The sequence below is a fragment of the Notechis scutatus genome, chromosome 4, assembly GCF_049901735.1.
Source record: "Notechis scutatus isolate UNSWTSFEM ecotype Mainland chromosome 4, rNotScu1.2, whole genome shotgun sequence".
In the NCBI taxonomy this organism is placed as follows: domain Eukaryota; kingdom Metazoa; phylum Chordata; class Lepidosauria; order Squamata; family Elapidae; genus Notechis; species Notechis scutatus.
In genome coordinates this window covers 28165058-28182639 of record NC_142012.1, presented here as the reverse complement: position 1 = coordinate 28182639, position 17582 = coordinate 28165058, and the positions used below count along the sequence as shown (strand labels likewise).

Sequence of the window (17582 nt, the reverse complement as noted above, 5' to 3'; positions counted from 1 at the left end):
GAGGCAAAGGGTCCATGCAAATCACCTCAATATAAAGTTTCTTGTAGATTTATTCCAAAACTAAGTAACATTGAATGTTAAAGATGGATTTTCCTCCATTGTTTAAGGCTCAAGATGTTCAATATTTCCCACACTCGGGGCATTCAGACTATCATCATTTTTCTTTTCTGCATGAATCCTCCAGGGGTTTTTCTCATGTTCCACCACAGTTGCAATAGTGGCACCCTAGTCTGATCTCTACCCAAGAAGCTCAACAAATAATGTGGATTTGTTCCATGGTGAACAAAAAGTAGCACAAGAACACAATGGTTACTTTTTCTAATTCCTGAGTACATCTGGAGCCCCAGTTGGTCTCAAGCACTTGTCTAAGTGCAATTAGGTCATTCAGGAACCAGAAATGTTTCTTCTTTGATATTCTGCCCACACAACTACTCTGTTCACTTTCTCGGTTGTTGCTGTTAAATTTTGACTACTCTTCTTAACAACCAGACCAAACTGACTTAAATAATACCTTGTACTATAGAGAGAATAAGGTGAGTGTATGCATCCCATATCCAGTATTTTGTGAAACCAGAAAGCTATGTAAGATAAATCCATTTTCTGACAAGCATCAAACAAATAATAAAATAATAAAAAATGTTCTTCTGAAATGTGGATATAGTTTATGTGTAGACACTAGGCTCTTCCATAGTGATGGGCACTGTATATATAATTATTGAACTAAGTATGTCTCCCTGAGCTTTAGGTGCAATGTAACTCTAAAAGTTGCTATGAAATTGTAATTCTAAAAAAGATAGTACATTGCCGAATATACAAAATACAATAGTAGCATTTATTCAATTTAAATTAAATTGAATTTTTTTTGCCTGTAGCCGTTTTTGGGAGAGCAGTCCCAATATGCTATTCAAGACAAGTATGGCCCACAGTCTAAAAAAAATGGTGTGTACAGATATTGTGCAAGAAAATATTACATCATTTCTATTTTGAATTATGAACATGCTAAAAATTAACTCCCAGACTAATGTCTGTTACTATTGATTAAGGTGCTATAGCTATTTCATATGTGACATTAAATAATTTATAAACTATGCACATATTCAATAATTACCAAATACAATATAGCAGAGTGAGATGTATTTTAAAGGACCTAGAATTTAAAAGTAAGACGTTAATATAATATACTCACCCTGATATTATCATCTGTTTCCATAGTGGAGTGGAGTTTTCCATTCACACTGAATACACAGAAATGACCATTGTCATAGTATATAACACAGTGACCCTCTCTTGATGCTTGGATAAGTTTTGCTTTCATACAGTTTTCAGGAGCTTCTAATGTCCGCAGTAGATCCCCATTCATAGAATGTATGAGACATGATCCTTCTGATGAGGGAGGTTAAAAAAAATACAGCAGTTAAATATTCAGTATTAACTCTGATTAAATATACTAAGTTGATTTGGCTTTATTAAAACAAAAATAACTCTGATTTTAATGTTCAGTTCTAAATAGTATCTAATATTAATATATACTGATAGATGTACGGGTGACAAACAGACATTGCTGTACAATAGTTCTGAGAATCAATTATGAATTGCCTTATTAGAGCTTCTGGGAAGTACAGAATTATGTGGAGGGTAACAGGTTGCTCCTTCTGTGATTGTACCAATTATTTGACTTTGTTTAACCAAACCTTTTGCTCCTACTGCTGTCCTCAAAAGCCATAAAAACCGCATAGTATTTATATGAAGTAAACATGTTTGTCTATTTATTTGAATCTATTTATGTGGTCAAATGAAACTGGGTAGCTAATAAAGTTTAAGAAATATAATATATACAAAATACATTTTCCAACAAACATAAAGTAGTTCCTGAAAATGCTGCAGACCAATAGCTTGGGCTCAGTTTCCCAGTTCCCAAGCCTGGGAAAACAATCATGCCTTCAAAGTTTCTGAAAGGTGAGCAGAGTCAGGGCCAGCTGTATCTTAGGCAGTACAATGTTCCAGAAGAAAGGCAGAGCTACGGAAAAGGCTGTGGACTCGGGTCCTTCTAGATCAGGGGTGTCCAACCTTGGCAACTTTAAGACTTGTGCACTTCAACTCCCAGAATTCCTCAGCCAGCTTTGCTGGCTGAGGAATTCTGGGAGTTGAAGTCCACAAGTCTTAAAGTTGCCAAGGTTGGACACCCCTGTTCTAGATGATAAACTCTTACTGATGGAATTGGACCATGCTCCTTCTGCCCAATTTAATGGGACAAATAATATTGGCACACAACACAAAGCTATGTAAAGGCCCACCTGGCCACAACTGCCACTTGCTTTCTGAACAAGAGACTTGAGCACTGGAACACCAAATTGCACACATTTCTGTATGCAGTAGTGCAATCCCACCAGAACTAAGGATGAAAACGATCAGAGAAGACAGATTAAAGTCTCTCAAAACCATAAACTTTGAGAAATCCATCAACAACTCAGCCATGGTGTCTGGCAGCTCTGGCAGGGAGGTTGCTACACAGCATCAATCTCTTTGGCACAAAAGCAACAATCCCATTTGATCTCTGAAGATAACAAACACGAGTCTCACATCCAGTCACCACTGGGGCAGCATTTTGTACACCACCAGGAGTCCTGTATGACCAAGTCCACTCCACCATTCTTACTCCTAGGTCTTGGTTGATACCACACCTCAAGCTCAGTGGACACCCTACCTTCAGCATCCATCCAAGACCTGTCCTTTCATCCATGATGAAATCACAGATATAGGAAGCTGATATTCTAAAAGTGTAAGCCTCTTCATGATACAATTCATTATTATAAAAGAAATAAATATTTCCAAGAAAAGCTTTTTAAAATGTACCTTTAGAACCACTTATCACTATACCAAGTTCAGCACAAATTGTTGCACAGGTAATCTCATAATCATGTCCAGTCAAGATTGCCCGAGGAACAGCTGTTTCACCTGTAAGGAGATCAATAAACCAAAACTTTCTTAGTAACCTATAATTAATGTATTTAAGAACTTTCACAATTAAGCAAATGTACAATTCAATCTCAAATAACAAAAAGGAAATATTTGAACTGGAATTATTCTGTGCATTTGGTTCTGAGTAGATATCATGTAAAAATATATTTTATAGCAGGGGTCGCCAACCTTTTGGATCTCAGGGACCACCAAACTCATAATTTAAAATCCCACGGACCAGAAACCCTGGGTAGATCCCCAAAAAAGTCTGCAGGAAAATTCCTCACCCCATTTTCCTACCAATCAATCATTCTTTATTTGGGAGCGCAGGATACCGCCTCCAGTTCCGTTCTCAGGGGGAGAGAGAGAGACTTTAGGCTTCATGCAAGGAAAGCAGCAGAAGTCTTTCTTTCTCTCCCCCAAACTCCACCAGAAATGAGTCTTTGCCACCAGCTCAGCCTCTTGGAGCAGGAGGCCTTGCAGGGTCCCAAAGACTCATTTCTGCTGGAGTTTGGGGGAGAGAAAGAAAGACTTTTGCTGCTTTCCTTGTGTGCAGACAAAAGCAGAAGAAGCGGAAAGAAGCATTGCTTTGGGGGTGACATTTCTCTGTGGACCACCAAAATTTTCTCACGGACCACCAGTGGTCCCCGGCCCACTGGTTGGCGACCACTGTTTTATAGCACATTCAAAATCTGAAAAAAATAATCTTACAAGTGCACAACACTAGTTTTTCACCAAAGCAACTCTTCCCCATGACAAACTATAGATGGAGAAATATACAAAGAACTCTTTTCGGCACCAGAAAGCAAACAACAGTGCAAGGAGTTCCATTATAACAACTATCAATGCAAGATGTAACTCAACTGAGTGCGACCATAGCCCAATGGTCAAACTCAGAATTTTATTTATTAAATTAACATCCTAAAATATAGAAGTTGCACTGCAGATTCAACCATACATTGCATTTTGGGAACATTAGGTATTACTTATGGGACTTTATGGATAAATTGCATCCACTGATCTGTTCCCATCAGCATTTCTTTTAATTTGCATAAATCTACATGATCTGTTCAAAGGCTTTAAAACTGAATCACTTCTATAGAAACTTGAATAATGATGCCAGTTAATTTTACTGGTTTTATTTTAATATTCTACTGCTTCAGTGCTAGCACTGATATTTGGTGTATTTGCAAATGTGTCATTTTAGTTTCTAGTAACTTCTACAAATTTTATAATAAATGTATTTGATTTGCATTTTAACACAACCCTTAATTTGTATTTCCCAAATGTGCAATACCTAATATGCACACTTAAATGTAATTTTTTTGCATTTATATTAAATTGTGGTTTGCAGTTCTTCATTTAGTCAATAGTAACTAAACTACAGTTTCTGAAAAACTGGATATAATATATATGCATTTTTTTCATGTAGAGTGGGCTTTGAATATAATAGTACAACTTTCATGAATTAGGACTTTCAGATATAACTTGTATGAAGTATATCAGACTCATGACTCAGACTTACAAAGGACTGATAAGTGCATGTTTATAAAAAGAGATGTAATATAATATTAATCTAAAAGAAATATAAATTATTCTGGGATTATAAAATCCACGTGGCAACAAGGTCTTTCATACACAAATATGTTCTGAGAGGTATTCAATTTAATAAGTTTGTCTTTTAAATTATGTAATGAATATAGGTTCACATGACTATTGAAATGAATTATGTATGATTTTTCATTAATGAAATGCTTGCTGGTTACATGGATTTGAAGGTGATATATTTAAAAGCTTATGTATTTTTTTTTTCATTGAAGGGTCTTCCTTCTACTTATAAAACATGAGTCTTTAGAAAAGTCACCCTGCTTCCTTTGATAATAATGTTAAGTATTTAAGAGTCTTCCGTGCTTCTGATTTTTCCAAATAATGGGCTCAATTCAGAAGTTGGTGGCAGAATAGAAGAGATTTCTTACTGCTTCATAAGATTGTCATGGTTTTCACCAAAGCAAAGGGAAAGTTTTATTTTGTAGCTGTTTCAAGGAACGTCATTTCAAACTTCTTTAAACTTTTCAAAGTGGCTTTATATCTTCTTTGAAATCCTTGGCTAGTGACTTCAAAGAAGTGAGGCTTTGTCCCCTAAACAGGTTTATGATTACTTTAAGGAAGGGTTAAATTTATGTTAATTTAATTGTTCTGAAAATCTACAGGAAGATTAACAAAATGAAGTTAAACATTTTTGTTTGTATAAATGTTTCACAAATCTGCTTTGTAGAACACAATATTTAAAATTACTTCAAACTTGTTCAGCATTTCTTTTAAAACTTATATTTGGTATTTAAATTTACACTCCTAGTCCAATAAGGTGTAACTAATAAATATATAAAACTGTATTTTGGGTCAAGAATTATCAGACACAAAGCAACTGATTTGTCCTGAAGAGTTAATTTTTTTTCTCCCAAATGAAAGTATGTTTTAAAGAATACAATTCAAATTTCAAAATGTAACAGGAACACTGCATGATTCATGCAATCTAATTCTTTTTCAGTTCTAAAAATACTCACAAGAAAGTGTTAATATTTGCATTGTTATGAAGAAATTTCTATTTTTATTTCTTTCTCCCAGGCCTGATTATGTAATGAAAAATTGAAAAAAACACCTGCATTTCTTTGAGAGATAACTGAGTGAACTTATAGTAGTGACTTATATATTGTATATTGCAACATTTGTTTCAACAAATTCCAATAGGAATTGCCTTCCATTCTATCTTTGTTTTACAAAGTAATCAATTATTTTCAAACACAACCTTTCCTAAAATGAATAAAATTAGGCTATGTAGTATTTATAGTTAAATAACTATCTGCCATGGCACAAGCTCTCTTGAATATCATTCTTCTGGAGGTTTCATTGGCCTCCACCCCTCCATGTGCATACATAAACTTTTGAAGATTTGGCTTTGCTTTGCCTGGGGACCAGGTGCAGGATGAAATCTATCTTGTAGCTATGTTATTGACATTTTGATGTTCTTTTTCCTGGCTGCTGTATATTTTATTATTTTTACATATTGCTTTTATCTTTTAAAAATATTGTTAGCCATCCACAACCCAATGTTGAGTTGGGCATCCATATAAATGTATAAAATAAATAAATAAATGAATTATGCAAGCAGCTGAGAGCTAAACAAAAACCTCTCAGTAGTTTTGCAAATACAAAGTATGGCATTCTAATATTTAATATGAATTATACTGCCAAAGTATAATTGTTACACTGCCATCTTTCTGCTGCATTAGTATACTTATCTTAAAAAACAATAAATTAACAAAACTTCAGTGCATCAGATAAAGACCAAAAGTGATTGTCAGAGTAAAGCAAAGTTATTAAGTATTTAAATCTGAACATAATTCTTCAATCAGGAATAAACTATACATGGTGAAATTGTTGCAGTCATGCACACAACAACATGTCAGATTGTTACCAGGAATTTACAGTATTATATCACTTGTAATTCTATCCTATTATTCTAACCCAGTAATTTCATAAAAGTATTCTAGGCTGAATGAACAGATTAATAACATAAATAACTATAATATAAAAAGTCTATAACTCAATGCCATACATATAGTACACATTATATATATTCAGTATATGAATATCACTTTGTAAAAATAAAAAATACCATTGGTTATAAATCAACAAAAACTGGAGCACAAAAATTTGAATTACATGAAGCATGAAAGCATTTTGGTCATTCTACAGAATTTGTTGTATTTCGTTTCAATTATAGCTGGGCTTAAACACAGAAGTACTGAAAAACTGTTCTACATCTAATCTGAAACACAACTACTATTCTAGCACTTTATGAAGCTAATGTTCAGTACACATATTTGTGAGCACAATGGGAGGGGAGGGAGGAATATTTAGCACCTATTGCAGGAGATGACCATAGTGTGAACTGAGATTCTCACTTAAGTGTGGAACATCTAGTAGGCAAAAAAGAATCACAGGTACAATCAAGGCAGGGAGACCCTGTAAGCATGGTGTTTCAAAGTTCAAACTCTTCACAGCCCCCTTACCAATCTCATTGGAAGAAGCACCTGCACTTTCTTCCGTGTGACTGTAAAAATCAGAGGAATGTATATGTGTTAGCTCTAAGTGTTTTTGCTTGTTTTTGTGCTTCATTCTGTTGGGACATTGATGGGCACTGGAGAACAGAGTCTGGATCACGTGAACAGACAAGGGAAGGGGAATTGAATGAAGATATTGGCATTGCCTCTCCCATAGGAGGCATCAAGGGATGCTTTCTCAGTTTGATATCTACACAGCCCCTAGCTGGTTCCAGCTTGTTTCTGAAACCAATCTTTTGTCTTAACCTACCAGAACTAAATTTGATTTCATTGTATTCTGTTTCCAGGGAACAATTGTGCTGAAGACAAACAGATCGGTGAACAGACATATGGAATCCCAAGACCTTTTACATAATTTCTGCCCAATATTTCATATGACTGGAGAATAAACATAAAAGCCAAAAAAATCAAAGAAGGCAAAAACCCTTCTTTTCAAATTGATTCTGAATTAATACAATAGAAGTTTGGCTCTTATGCTGTTACCCATTTTATTTCATACGGATTTTACAAGATACCAGAGAAAAATATTTTTGTGTGGAAACTAAGCCATATACAGTATATTACGAGCATTCAAGATGATTGAACAACTCTGTTATGACAACAATTGTGTTATGTATTCCATGCTATGTGTTATGTAAAAAATATCAGGAAAATGTATTATGCTGTACATCTAAAGGCAGTGAGGTGGCTCAGCTGTTAAGACACTGGGCTTTTTGGCTGAAAAGCTGTCAGCCCAGGTTTGAGACAAGAACACCACGCGATGGGGTGAGCTCCCATCCTTGCCCCAGCTCCTACCAACCTCGCAGTTTGAAAGCATGCAAATGTGAATAAATAAATAGGTACCATATTGGTGGGAAGGCAATAGCACTCTGACATCACACTGGCCACATAACTGCAGAAATGGATGGCCTTGAAAGAGAGATAAGCATTGCCCACTATAGTCAGCAATGACTAGTAGAGTAAAATCCATAGGAGACTCCTACATCTAAAGCAGGGGTGTCAAACCACGTTGTCACAGTGGTATCATGTGATATATCTGGATTTTTCCCCTTCACTAAACCGGGTGTGGGTGTGGCCAGCACATGACACATCTGGACCACAGGCTGGGAGTTTGACAGCCCCGATCTAAAGCCTTCATATCACAACACTGATTTGGTAGTCTTAATCTACTCCTATCATATTTTTGTAGATCTACATGGACCACAAGATTACCTCCACCAAATCCTTTCCAGGCATATTTTTGGCAGTGCAGGGTAGTGGCAGAAATATATTGGAAATGCTTTACACATTAAAGAAGTGACGATAAAGTTTAACATACACAAAGGAGGAATGGTGACAGAGTATGCCAAGGATTGCATTTCAGAGGTTCAAACATATGCCAGCAGATGTCACTCTAAGATGCTTGGTTATGGTTAGTAAAATGTCTTTAAAAACAGGACTAGATTCTGGTTAAAGACTGCTGTGAACCAATGATAAAACTAATTATTTTCAATAAAATATTTTTTTAAATAAAATTCATCGTGGTTAATAAAACAACTAGTTTGCATTTCAAGAGCTCATAAATGGAATATGACTGGTACTCTATATACATTTCTAAACTTACATGCAGATTAATTAATACTTTAACTTTATCAAATGAACAGAGTAATTTGATTTCCTGACAAAATGAAACATAATTTTCTTGTCTAGAAGTATAAATTATTTTACTTTGTTGCAAATGCCTTCAAACCTGGATTTAGAAGAATAAATTTCAATGTTGTTTAGTATAACAACTCAAACTTTTTTTAAGATTATAAAACATTGTTTAGATTCTTTTTGTTTACTCCCGGATATTACAGAATATTGCCTATCAAACAGGTTACAAAAATATGTAAGGATTTATTGAAAAGGAAAATGTAGGAAATTACTTTCTGTGTTTGTTACTCTGGAAGCTAATTGCAATGGGCTCCTCAAGGGAGCACATGATAAAAATCAAGTGTCTTTTCTTGAACTAGGAAAAACATCTTTTTTGAATAGGAATGTAAGGTGGTCTTGAAGTGTTCACCTAGATTTGGGAAATCTAGATTCAAACCATTTCTCCATACAATGAAACTAACTGACCTAGGCAATCATATTCTGTAATCAACAGCGTTGTTGCAGTTGGGATAAAATATGATAAATATACCCATTAAAAATATGTCTGAGCTGGAGAGTGGAATGCATAATTATTATGGTTGGTCACATGGTCAGCCAGATGTTTAGACTGAATTGGGTATTTCTGTTCACTACTGAGTCCTTCCCAAGGATCTGGAATAGATAGATGTTGTTGTTTAATAATATTAAAGGTATCACTGCTGGAGGATGTAACTGCATTTTACAGTTGACTGATGAGAGTATTTTGTCAATATCAATGTTCAAGTGATGTTGCAGATGTTTTGGACTTTCATCCAAGGCATCTATTAGTATTATTACTATCTTTACTTTCTTTTGCCACAATGTCTACTATCCAGATTTTTCTGTCTTTCTTATCAACAATTGTTAAGTCTGGGGTGTTGTGTAGCAGGTGCTTGTCTGTTTTAATTCTAAAGTCCCAGAGCACTTTAGCTTCTTCATTTTATATTACTTTGTCTTTTTTTGTAGTCCTACCAGTTTTTGCTTGCTAGCAAATGGAATTTCTTGCAGATATTCCAATGCACCATTGCTGATACTTTGTCATGTCATTGTTTGTACAATATTATTACATGGTCATATTTTCAAATCAACTTACCTTTTTTGTTTTATTACTATAATGTATAAAAAAAAAGACAGAACAAAAAAAGCCAAAATTCAAACAAGTATGAAAGAAAACCAAACAAAAACTTGTTATTGCAATTGATATGTAAGAGCAAGTCAGTTTATAACAGCAATGTAAAGTGGTTAGATATCATTACTGATAGTGAGTTACTATAATTGTATTGATTGATCTTTCCATTTTGTCTGATTAAAGTCAGAGAGTAAACACATTTCTTCATTTTTAACCACCCAAACAATTGTTTTAGTTTCATTCCAAATATAATAAGTCCACAAAACTTCTTCATAACTTATTAAGGTTTCAGTATATAGTTCAATATCACATTAACAACTTTAAATCTTAACAAGAACTTAGTCTTCTTATATTTCTCATACATAGACATACATCAATGCACATATTATTTTACTGAAAAAGATTACAATTAAATTTGAACCAATTTACTTTTTTATTTCTCTGTTCATAATAGCAATCTGAAGGATGCAGAGAACCAAATGAATTTACCCAAATATTAGAATATTATTCCAAGCATCTGATGACGGATGCCTGGATCCATGCATGCAATGGTTTTTATGATTCTACAAATGTTGCCATTATTTAGAGGAGGGGGAGGTTGCATTGCAATCACAGATTAAAATGTGTACTGCTGTGGAAATAATGTTGCAGTAATTACATCTAATGAATAAGAATATGGTGCCTGTTATCTTGGAGAATGTTTCTCATATATTAGACTCCAAATGTTGTCCTTGTCTACCAATTCCTAAACTTTAAGAGTATTTGATGCTGGATTTGCCATAGATAAAAATCAGAATAAAGATCTCCTTACCATTTGTGTTATCACCAATGCTATTGGTTTTACCATTCCAGTACCATAGCAGCAGAGTGGCATCACGAGATCCTGATAGAATATAACAGTTTCCTCCAATATAAGATTCAGAGCGGCCAAGGCAGGTAACAACATCCCAGTGTCCAAACACAACTTGCATTAGTTTGCCTGAAATATACAAACATATTTTCATTCATAGTAAGACATATTGTAGGATTCCTATTGATGGATGGATTGAGTCCTGACCTCACTACATAATTAATTCCCAATGTTTTCTTGAGTTGGAAAGAATAAAATTAAAAGGTCCTGGTTGTTCTAGAAGCCAAAGCAATGTCTGTCCAACTATCTTCTGAGAAAAGAATCTTTCCACAATTTAGTTTATTTAGCCAACTCATAACTGTTATATGCCTTGATATTTGTTTAGCATTGTCAAACACTGCATAGGACAATCAATTATTAGAAAAAAGGACTTCACAAATTATTTGCCAGATTTCTACTCCTGAAAACAAAATCTTAAATACATTGCAAGTAAAGGTAATGACAACTATGTATTTCTTTTATTATTTCATTCTTCTGTCATTCAAATAAGAAATGATTATATTTACAAAGTACCTTTTCCATTCAAACTCCATTCATATATTATTCACGATGAAGGGAGCATGGTTTATGGCAGTCCTATAAAGAAGCTGATAATAATTATTGCTGGGACAGAGGTAAGATATTGCATGATGTTCTGATGGTATCCTAACAGGTATTCATATGTATTCAGCCATTCAGTTCATGGTATCTGAAATACCTGACCTCCTTTTTTAATTTTATTTTTAATGCATAATTAATATGCTATGTTTATTCAGTGAAGTGTGGACAAATAGAGAAAGCTGCAGAGAAAGTTAATATCTGAAATCAGTCAGTCAAAGAAACAAATATTTCTGAAGTTTGTTTTGAAAAGTATTGATTTTATATTTGTTAGAAAATATAAGAAAATGACTTATACTGGAGTCAGATTTCATTAATATCTTGGCAGTTGCAATACCTTTTTTAAAGCAGTTTTTGCCGTATTGACTTTAAAAACCTATCTGAAAATAATAAGCACCATTATCAGAGAGTTGATTGCAATTCTGCTATGCTAGTTGTTCTCAGAATACATAATTTACATTCAAGGTATAATGCTCTCACCTGAAATCTGAATAATAAGATTAATTTACATAAATGCTAAAATATAATTGAAATGTTTATGACAACTTGCTGTAGACTATACTTATAATCTTATCCTGTAATTCTTCCTTCCTTTCACAACTCAGGAACAGGACAGAAAATTAATGATAACCTTTCAGATAAATACTCTTTGAATACTCAAAACAAATATAATGAAAAAATCCCTTTGCTTTTCCATTATATATTAGTGGTTTCTTTCCGTAAGTATTCTATTATACATTTTAAATATGAAGACAAAGCTGAATTTTGTCTTTACTTTTTGAAAAAGTTGAATTAAATTAAAATTCCATAGGTTGTTGATTTTTTTCCACGGGATGAAATATACATTTTATTAAATAGTATCTTTTCTTATCTTTGTTTGCAAAAGAAACTGAAATCCAGTGATTTACTTTCTAGCAAGGATTCCCCAAATTGGAAAATATGGACTGTCAAGTGCTTTAGTGATAAAATTGGTACTATGAAATTAGAATGAATGAGCTGGAAGGGACCTTGTAGATCTTCTAGTCCAGCTGCCTGCTCAAGCAGGAGAACCTATATTATTTAAGTGACTGTCTAGGGTGTCAAACTCATGGCCTGTAGGCCAGATGCATCATGCACTGGCCACGCCCACCCTGGTTTAGTAAAGGAAAAAATGTCATAATACATCTTGTGACAACGATGCGAGTTTAACACCCCTGGTCTAGACTCTCTAGTGATGGAGTGCGCATGATTTCTGAGACAAGCTGTTCCACTGGTTAATTGTCCTCACTTAGGAAGTTTCTCTTAATTCCAATTTTGCCTCTGGTGCTTTGGAGAATAATTTGACCCCCTCTTCTTTGTGGCAGCCCCTCAAGTTCTGGAATGCTGCTATTATGCCACCCCTAATTCTTCTTTTCTTTAGACTAGCCAAACCCAAATCCTACAGCCGTTCTTCATTTGTTTTCATCGCCAGGCCTTTGATCATCTTAGTTGCTCTTTTCTGAACATTTTCAAAAGTTTCAACATCTTTTTTGTAGTATGGAGACCAAAATAGGTTGCAGTATTCCAGGTTTGGTCTTACTAGGGTTTTATAAAGCCTCTGTTTATACAACCCAGGGTTGTATTAGCTTTTTTGGCTGTGGCTGCAAATTGCTGGTTCATATTTAAGTGATCAACGACTAAGACTCCAAGACTCCTATAAAAGACTACAGTCATTTTACCTTCTATTTTCCCCCAAATTAAAGAAATGATTTTGGGAGTATTTCAGAGGTTGAAAAACAAAATCTGAGAGGAGCACATGCACCTCATAACCTACTGTTCTACTTTCTAGTAAATCTCTTTGTTCTTTCTTCTTCTATATATCATTAACATTTCTTGTGACTGACTCTCAACTGTTCAAAGGCCACACTTCGGATTGGAATTTCTGTTGTAAGTCTTTGCAGTTGTAAGTCAAGATCCCAAGTGATTGGATCTGATCTTTCTGCCATTTTTATGATGGTTGTTAAGTGAATCACATAGTTGTTAAATACTTTTTTGTGAATAGGCTTTTTTGCTGGAAAAATGGGGAAAAAACATTGCAAATCAGAGTCATATTATCATGGGACTCTACAACTAGTTGCAAATGGAAACTGGTGCCAAGCAGCCATAATGTGGCCAAATGACCGACGGAGAAGTGGTTAATGGTACAACATATTACACAGCCAAAAGCACCCTTTCCAAGGCGCTCATAACTTTGAACTATCATTAAACTATCAGTCTTATATCAAGGACTACCTTTTAAGAAGCACTGGCCCTTAAATTCAATTCATTTAAATGACATTGTACAGAAGTTTATTTCTCAACTATACCGTTTGTTTAAACAAGGAGGCAACAGTTTTCATGAGCCACAGTGGTAGATGCTGAGGCAAGCTATCTGCAGCAGTGCTTAGTGGTATGCTCTGGTTGTATCACTCAATGAAGCCCAGGAAATATGTCTTCTATGTTGTAGTGCCTGCTATATGGAACAACATTTCCTTCAAGAATCAGGCAGATCTAATTCTGTTGGCCTTAAAGACTTCCATTGTTTCATTTACACAATAAATAAATGAATATTTTATTTATTTGTACTGTATTACTGCTGGTTTTAAATGGCTACTGGCTACCCAGACTCATGTGGTGAGATGTGTGGCTGTATGTCTTCTAAATAAATAAAATAAACAAGAAGGTGAAAAATTATAAGCAACAGAACAAATTCAGCTTTGAATTCCAAGTAGGCCATGGATGCAGGTGAATGAATTAAAGTGATTTCTACTCTAGCCAGATGGATTGAAAAAAGGAAGGATGTAGTTGCCAAAAAACCAGCTCCAGAACTACATGTTAAACAGTGAACAGATGGAACACATTTGTTTGTTTCTAGATGCTACTAGCCATAGTAATTTGAACTGTTTAAATTCCCAGAACAGGTCTGAATCACGGTAAGCATAAAAGCACCAGTATGGAACTACAGCTGTATTATGTTTCAAGTTTCATGTATAATAAAGTCACTGAAAAAGGCCTTCAGTTTCAAAAGATATCCATTGGCTAAAAGCTCAGAAGTCAAAGCCATTGCTAGTACTGACAGGATCAATACACCACAATAATATGATGAAGGTATGATGTGAAAAGACATGTCACATATTTTAGAAATCATTCCTTAAAGAATTTTGTGGGAAAAAGAAAACTTATGGACTCATTTGCTGAAAAAAGAAACAAAAATGAATGGATGCTTTATAGATTTCATGATTAGAAGACTAGAAAGGGATGATTATGGAAAGAAGAAAACTTTGATATAACTTTAGAAATAGGGAGCAAAAATATAAATGAATTTATTACTTCTGTTAGTAGTAAATAATTTTTATTGTATTTTTTCTTTTTCCTTCTTATGAACATCAGCATCTTTTTTATATTTTTTACATTTTTATTACTTTTTTCTATCTCATCTCTAACTCAAAATTTGGGTTTATTTTTAGTTTACTTTTAGTTTAGTTTAGTTTATTGACATTGCACCTTGTACAAAGAACTCAAACACCATCTTCAGTGCACATCATGACCATGAAAATAACCACAAACACATCCTTCACCCTCCACACATTGAACCAAAACACCACACCAACACTGTACTATACAGCAGAATTCAAAAGAGCTACTGCCCTGGGATAGAAGCTGTTTTTCAGCCTATTTGTCCTTGTTTTTATTATCCTGTACCATCTGCCAGATGGTAATAGTTCAAAAAAAAGAGTGCCCATGATGAGATGGACTTTTAAGAATGTTTTGAACTTTCTTAAGGCAGCGGGAGCTATAAAGCTCTTCCAAAGAGGGGAGAGGGCAACCAATGATCCTCTGGGTAATGATGTTAATCCTCTGGAGTGCTGTCCTATCTGCCACTGTGCAATTGGCAAACCATACAGAGGTGCAGTAAATGCTCTCTATGGTGCAGCGATTGATGGTCACCAGCAGTTTTTCATTCAGTTGTTGTTTTCTGAGAAGTCTCAGGTAGTATAATCTCTGCTGGGCCCTTTTGACCAGTGCTGCAGTGTGGGCACCCCAGATCAGGTCCTCTTTTAGGGTAACACCCAGAAACTTAAAACTGGCCACTTGCTCCACTCGGTCTCCATTGATAAACAAGGGCTGGATATCTAATCTGTTCCTTCTATAATCCACTATAAGCTCCTTGGTCTTTTTGGTATTGAGGACCGAAGGGTTGTTTTTAATCTATGAAAACTCGTGTGTGTGTGTGTGTGTGTGTGTGTGTGTGTGTGTGTGTGTGTGTATCTTATCCATAATCTGAAAAACTATACCACAGCTATATTCTCTACTATCAGCCTAACCAAGGTGGGTAAATATAGCGTACCAGTGATGTAATGAATCAAGTAGTCATACATTGCAACTTAATAGTCTTGTTCTAAAGAAGAAAAGCGGAAGCCAGATACAAATATTAAGAAGACCAAATAACTGCAGCAATAAGAAAAAAGAATGTGGGACTTAAATGAAGATACCCAATATATCAAGCAGATGGAAAATATAGGGATGGATCTGTAACTGAGAAAGGTAAAAGGCCAGCCTAAACTTATTATTGGGATATTGTTGGGATTCCACAATGGTTGATATGGACAACAACCATCAGTATACATTTTGTGAAGATCGAACAGTTACTTGCTCCAGAATGCAGGAATTGTATTTATTTATTCAATAAGCCATTTTTATAGTATGGTACACTAACTATACCCATTCATGGAGAGGGACAGTCTAAATACTGATAATTACAAGATATGGATTATCACCTTCTCTCTATAGACCTTTCCTTGAATTTAGCCCAGAAGCATTAGCATACCTGAACATAAGACGCACCTAGGTTTAGAGGAAAACAAAACAAAAAAATCAGGCGGAGCCTGAGAGGACCACAGATAGTGTCCTCTCATGTGCCAGCTCTGCCTATTGACTCCTGCACTGCAGAAAAGAGATAGAAGAGGTGGCCAATGACAGAGATAGAAGAGGCAGGGTTCAACACCATAAAAGGACCCGCCACTGTGGCCCAGCTACTATTCACCAAAGGACTAGCATTTTCACCCACTTTGGGGGAGGGGTATCTTATGGAATGAAAAATACGGTAATATAGCTAGTCCTCAAATGCAATTGAGTCTAGCAATTATAGCTGTAAGTTGTGATGGTTGTAAATCAGCTCATAGTATTACTGACCACATTTTATGACTTGTATGGTGACTTTTGCTGGGAACAGAAGTAAATACTGGTTTCAGCAAAAATCGCAGTCATGTAAGTACAGGACACTGCAAATGGCTGTATAGGTGGGCTGGTTACCGAGTGACAATCACATGACCGCAGTGGGGACCAGCTATAGGAATGTTGGAACCGGCTAATAAGTATCTTTTGTGAGATCCTCAGAACTTTGAATGGCTGCTAAGTAACCAATTTAAGTCGACTAACGGCAGTCGGTTTTGCTGCTTTGTAAAAATTGTGCAAAAACAAAGTTTTAACAGTTTAATTAAACAGTTTCAGAAAAAGATTAATGTATTACATTAACTCACCTGTATCAGTAGAATACACCCGAAAACTTTTATCCCAAAATCCACAGACCAGGATATAGCGATTATCTGAAGTAATAACAAAGCACTGGGAATGGACTTGAATACTTTGGTCCAGAAGATCTGTGATTTGCCTTCTATGCATACCTGTATTGCTAGCTAAAAAAGGAGAAAATGAAAAGACGAGAGATAAATAATAGTTTACTCCCATTGCAAAATATGTTTTAATCTCTTGTCAAACAATCTTAAATCAATAAGAATCTGATTCTTGGGAACCTTATCTCCATTTCTTTTTGTCCAATTTTAATACAGGGTGCTCAGATTATTTCAAGAAATAAATCTTATAAGGCTCTGACTATCTCTCTCAAAATTAGTGATATGATAAAATTCATCTTTAGTGCAAGTTCAGCTTGCCAAACAAATTAGAGAGACAATAATTTTAGTAAATATACATTAATACAACTTGACAAAGTATAGGTAGTCCTCAAGGTATGAATGTCTGTTTTAAGGCCATTTGAAGTTGTAAATGCACCACCAAAATGTACGTACAAAATCTTGTACCTTGAACGTGATCACTCCTTTTGCCCATGCACTCACTAATGGAATGGGTGGCTCATTAAGTGCACATGAGATATCTCGGGCTGGGGAAAGCCACCTGCTTCAGACCACCTGCTTCA

At 35.1% G+C, this 17582-nt stretch overlaps 2 protein-coding genes across 9 annotated transcripts in view; one reads left to right on the top strand and one right to left on the bottom strand.

Moving 5' to 3' along the window:
- Positions 1-7594, top strand: part of DCLK2 (doublecortin like kinase 2) — a 78629-nt gene extending 71035 nt beyond the window's left edge. For both annotated transcript variants that reach the window (XM_087963041.1, XM_087963044.1), the window contains one exon: positions 7370-7594. In XM_087963041.1, coding sequence (XP_087819167.1) covers positions 7370-7471 — 102 coding nt within the window. In that variant the 3' untranslated portion in view covers positions 7472-7594. The remainder of the gene's footprint in view (positions 1-7369) is intronic.
- Positions 1-17582, bottom strand: part of LRBA (LPS responsive beige-like anchor protein) — a 351486-nt gene that overhangs the window by 4671 nt on the left and 329233 nt on the right. For all 7 annotated transcript variants that reach the window (XM_087963037.1, XM_026668758.2, XM_026668760.2 and 4 more), the window contains 4 exons: positions 16909-17064; positions 10676-10843; positions 2854-2955; positions 1187-1383 (listed from right to left, as the gene is read on the bottom strand). In XM_087963037.1, the coding sequence (XP_087819163.1) occupies positions 1187-1383; positions 2854-2955; positions 10676-10843; positions 16909-17064 (623 nt within the window). The remainder of the gene's footprint in view (positions 1-1186; positions 1384-2853; positions 2956-10675; positions 10844-16908; positions 17065-17582) is intronic.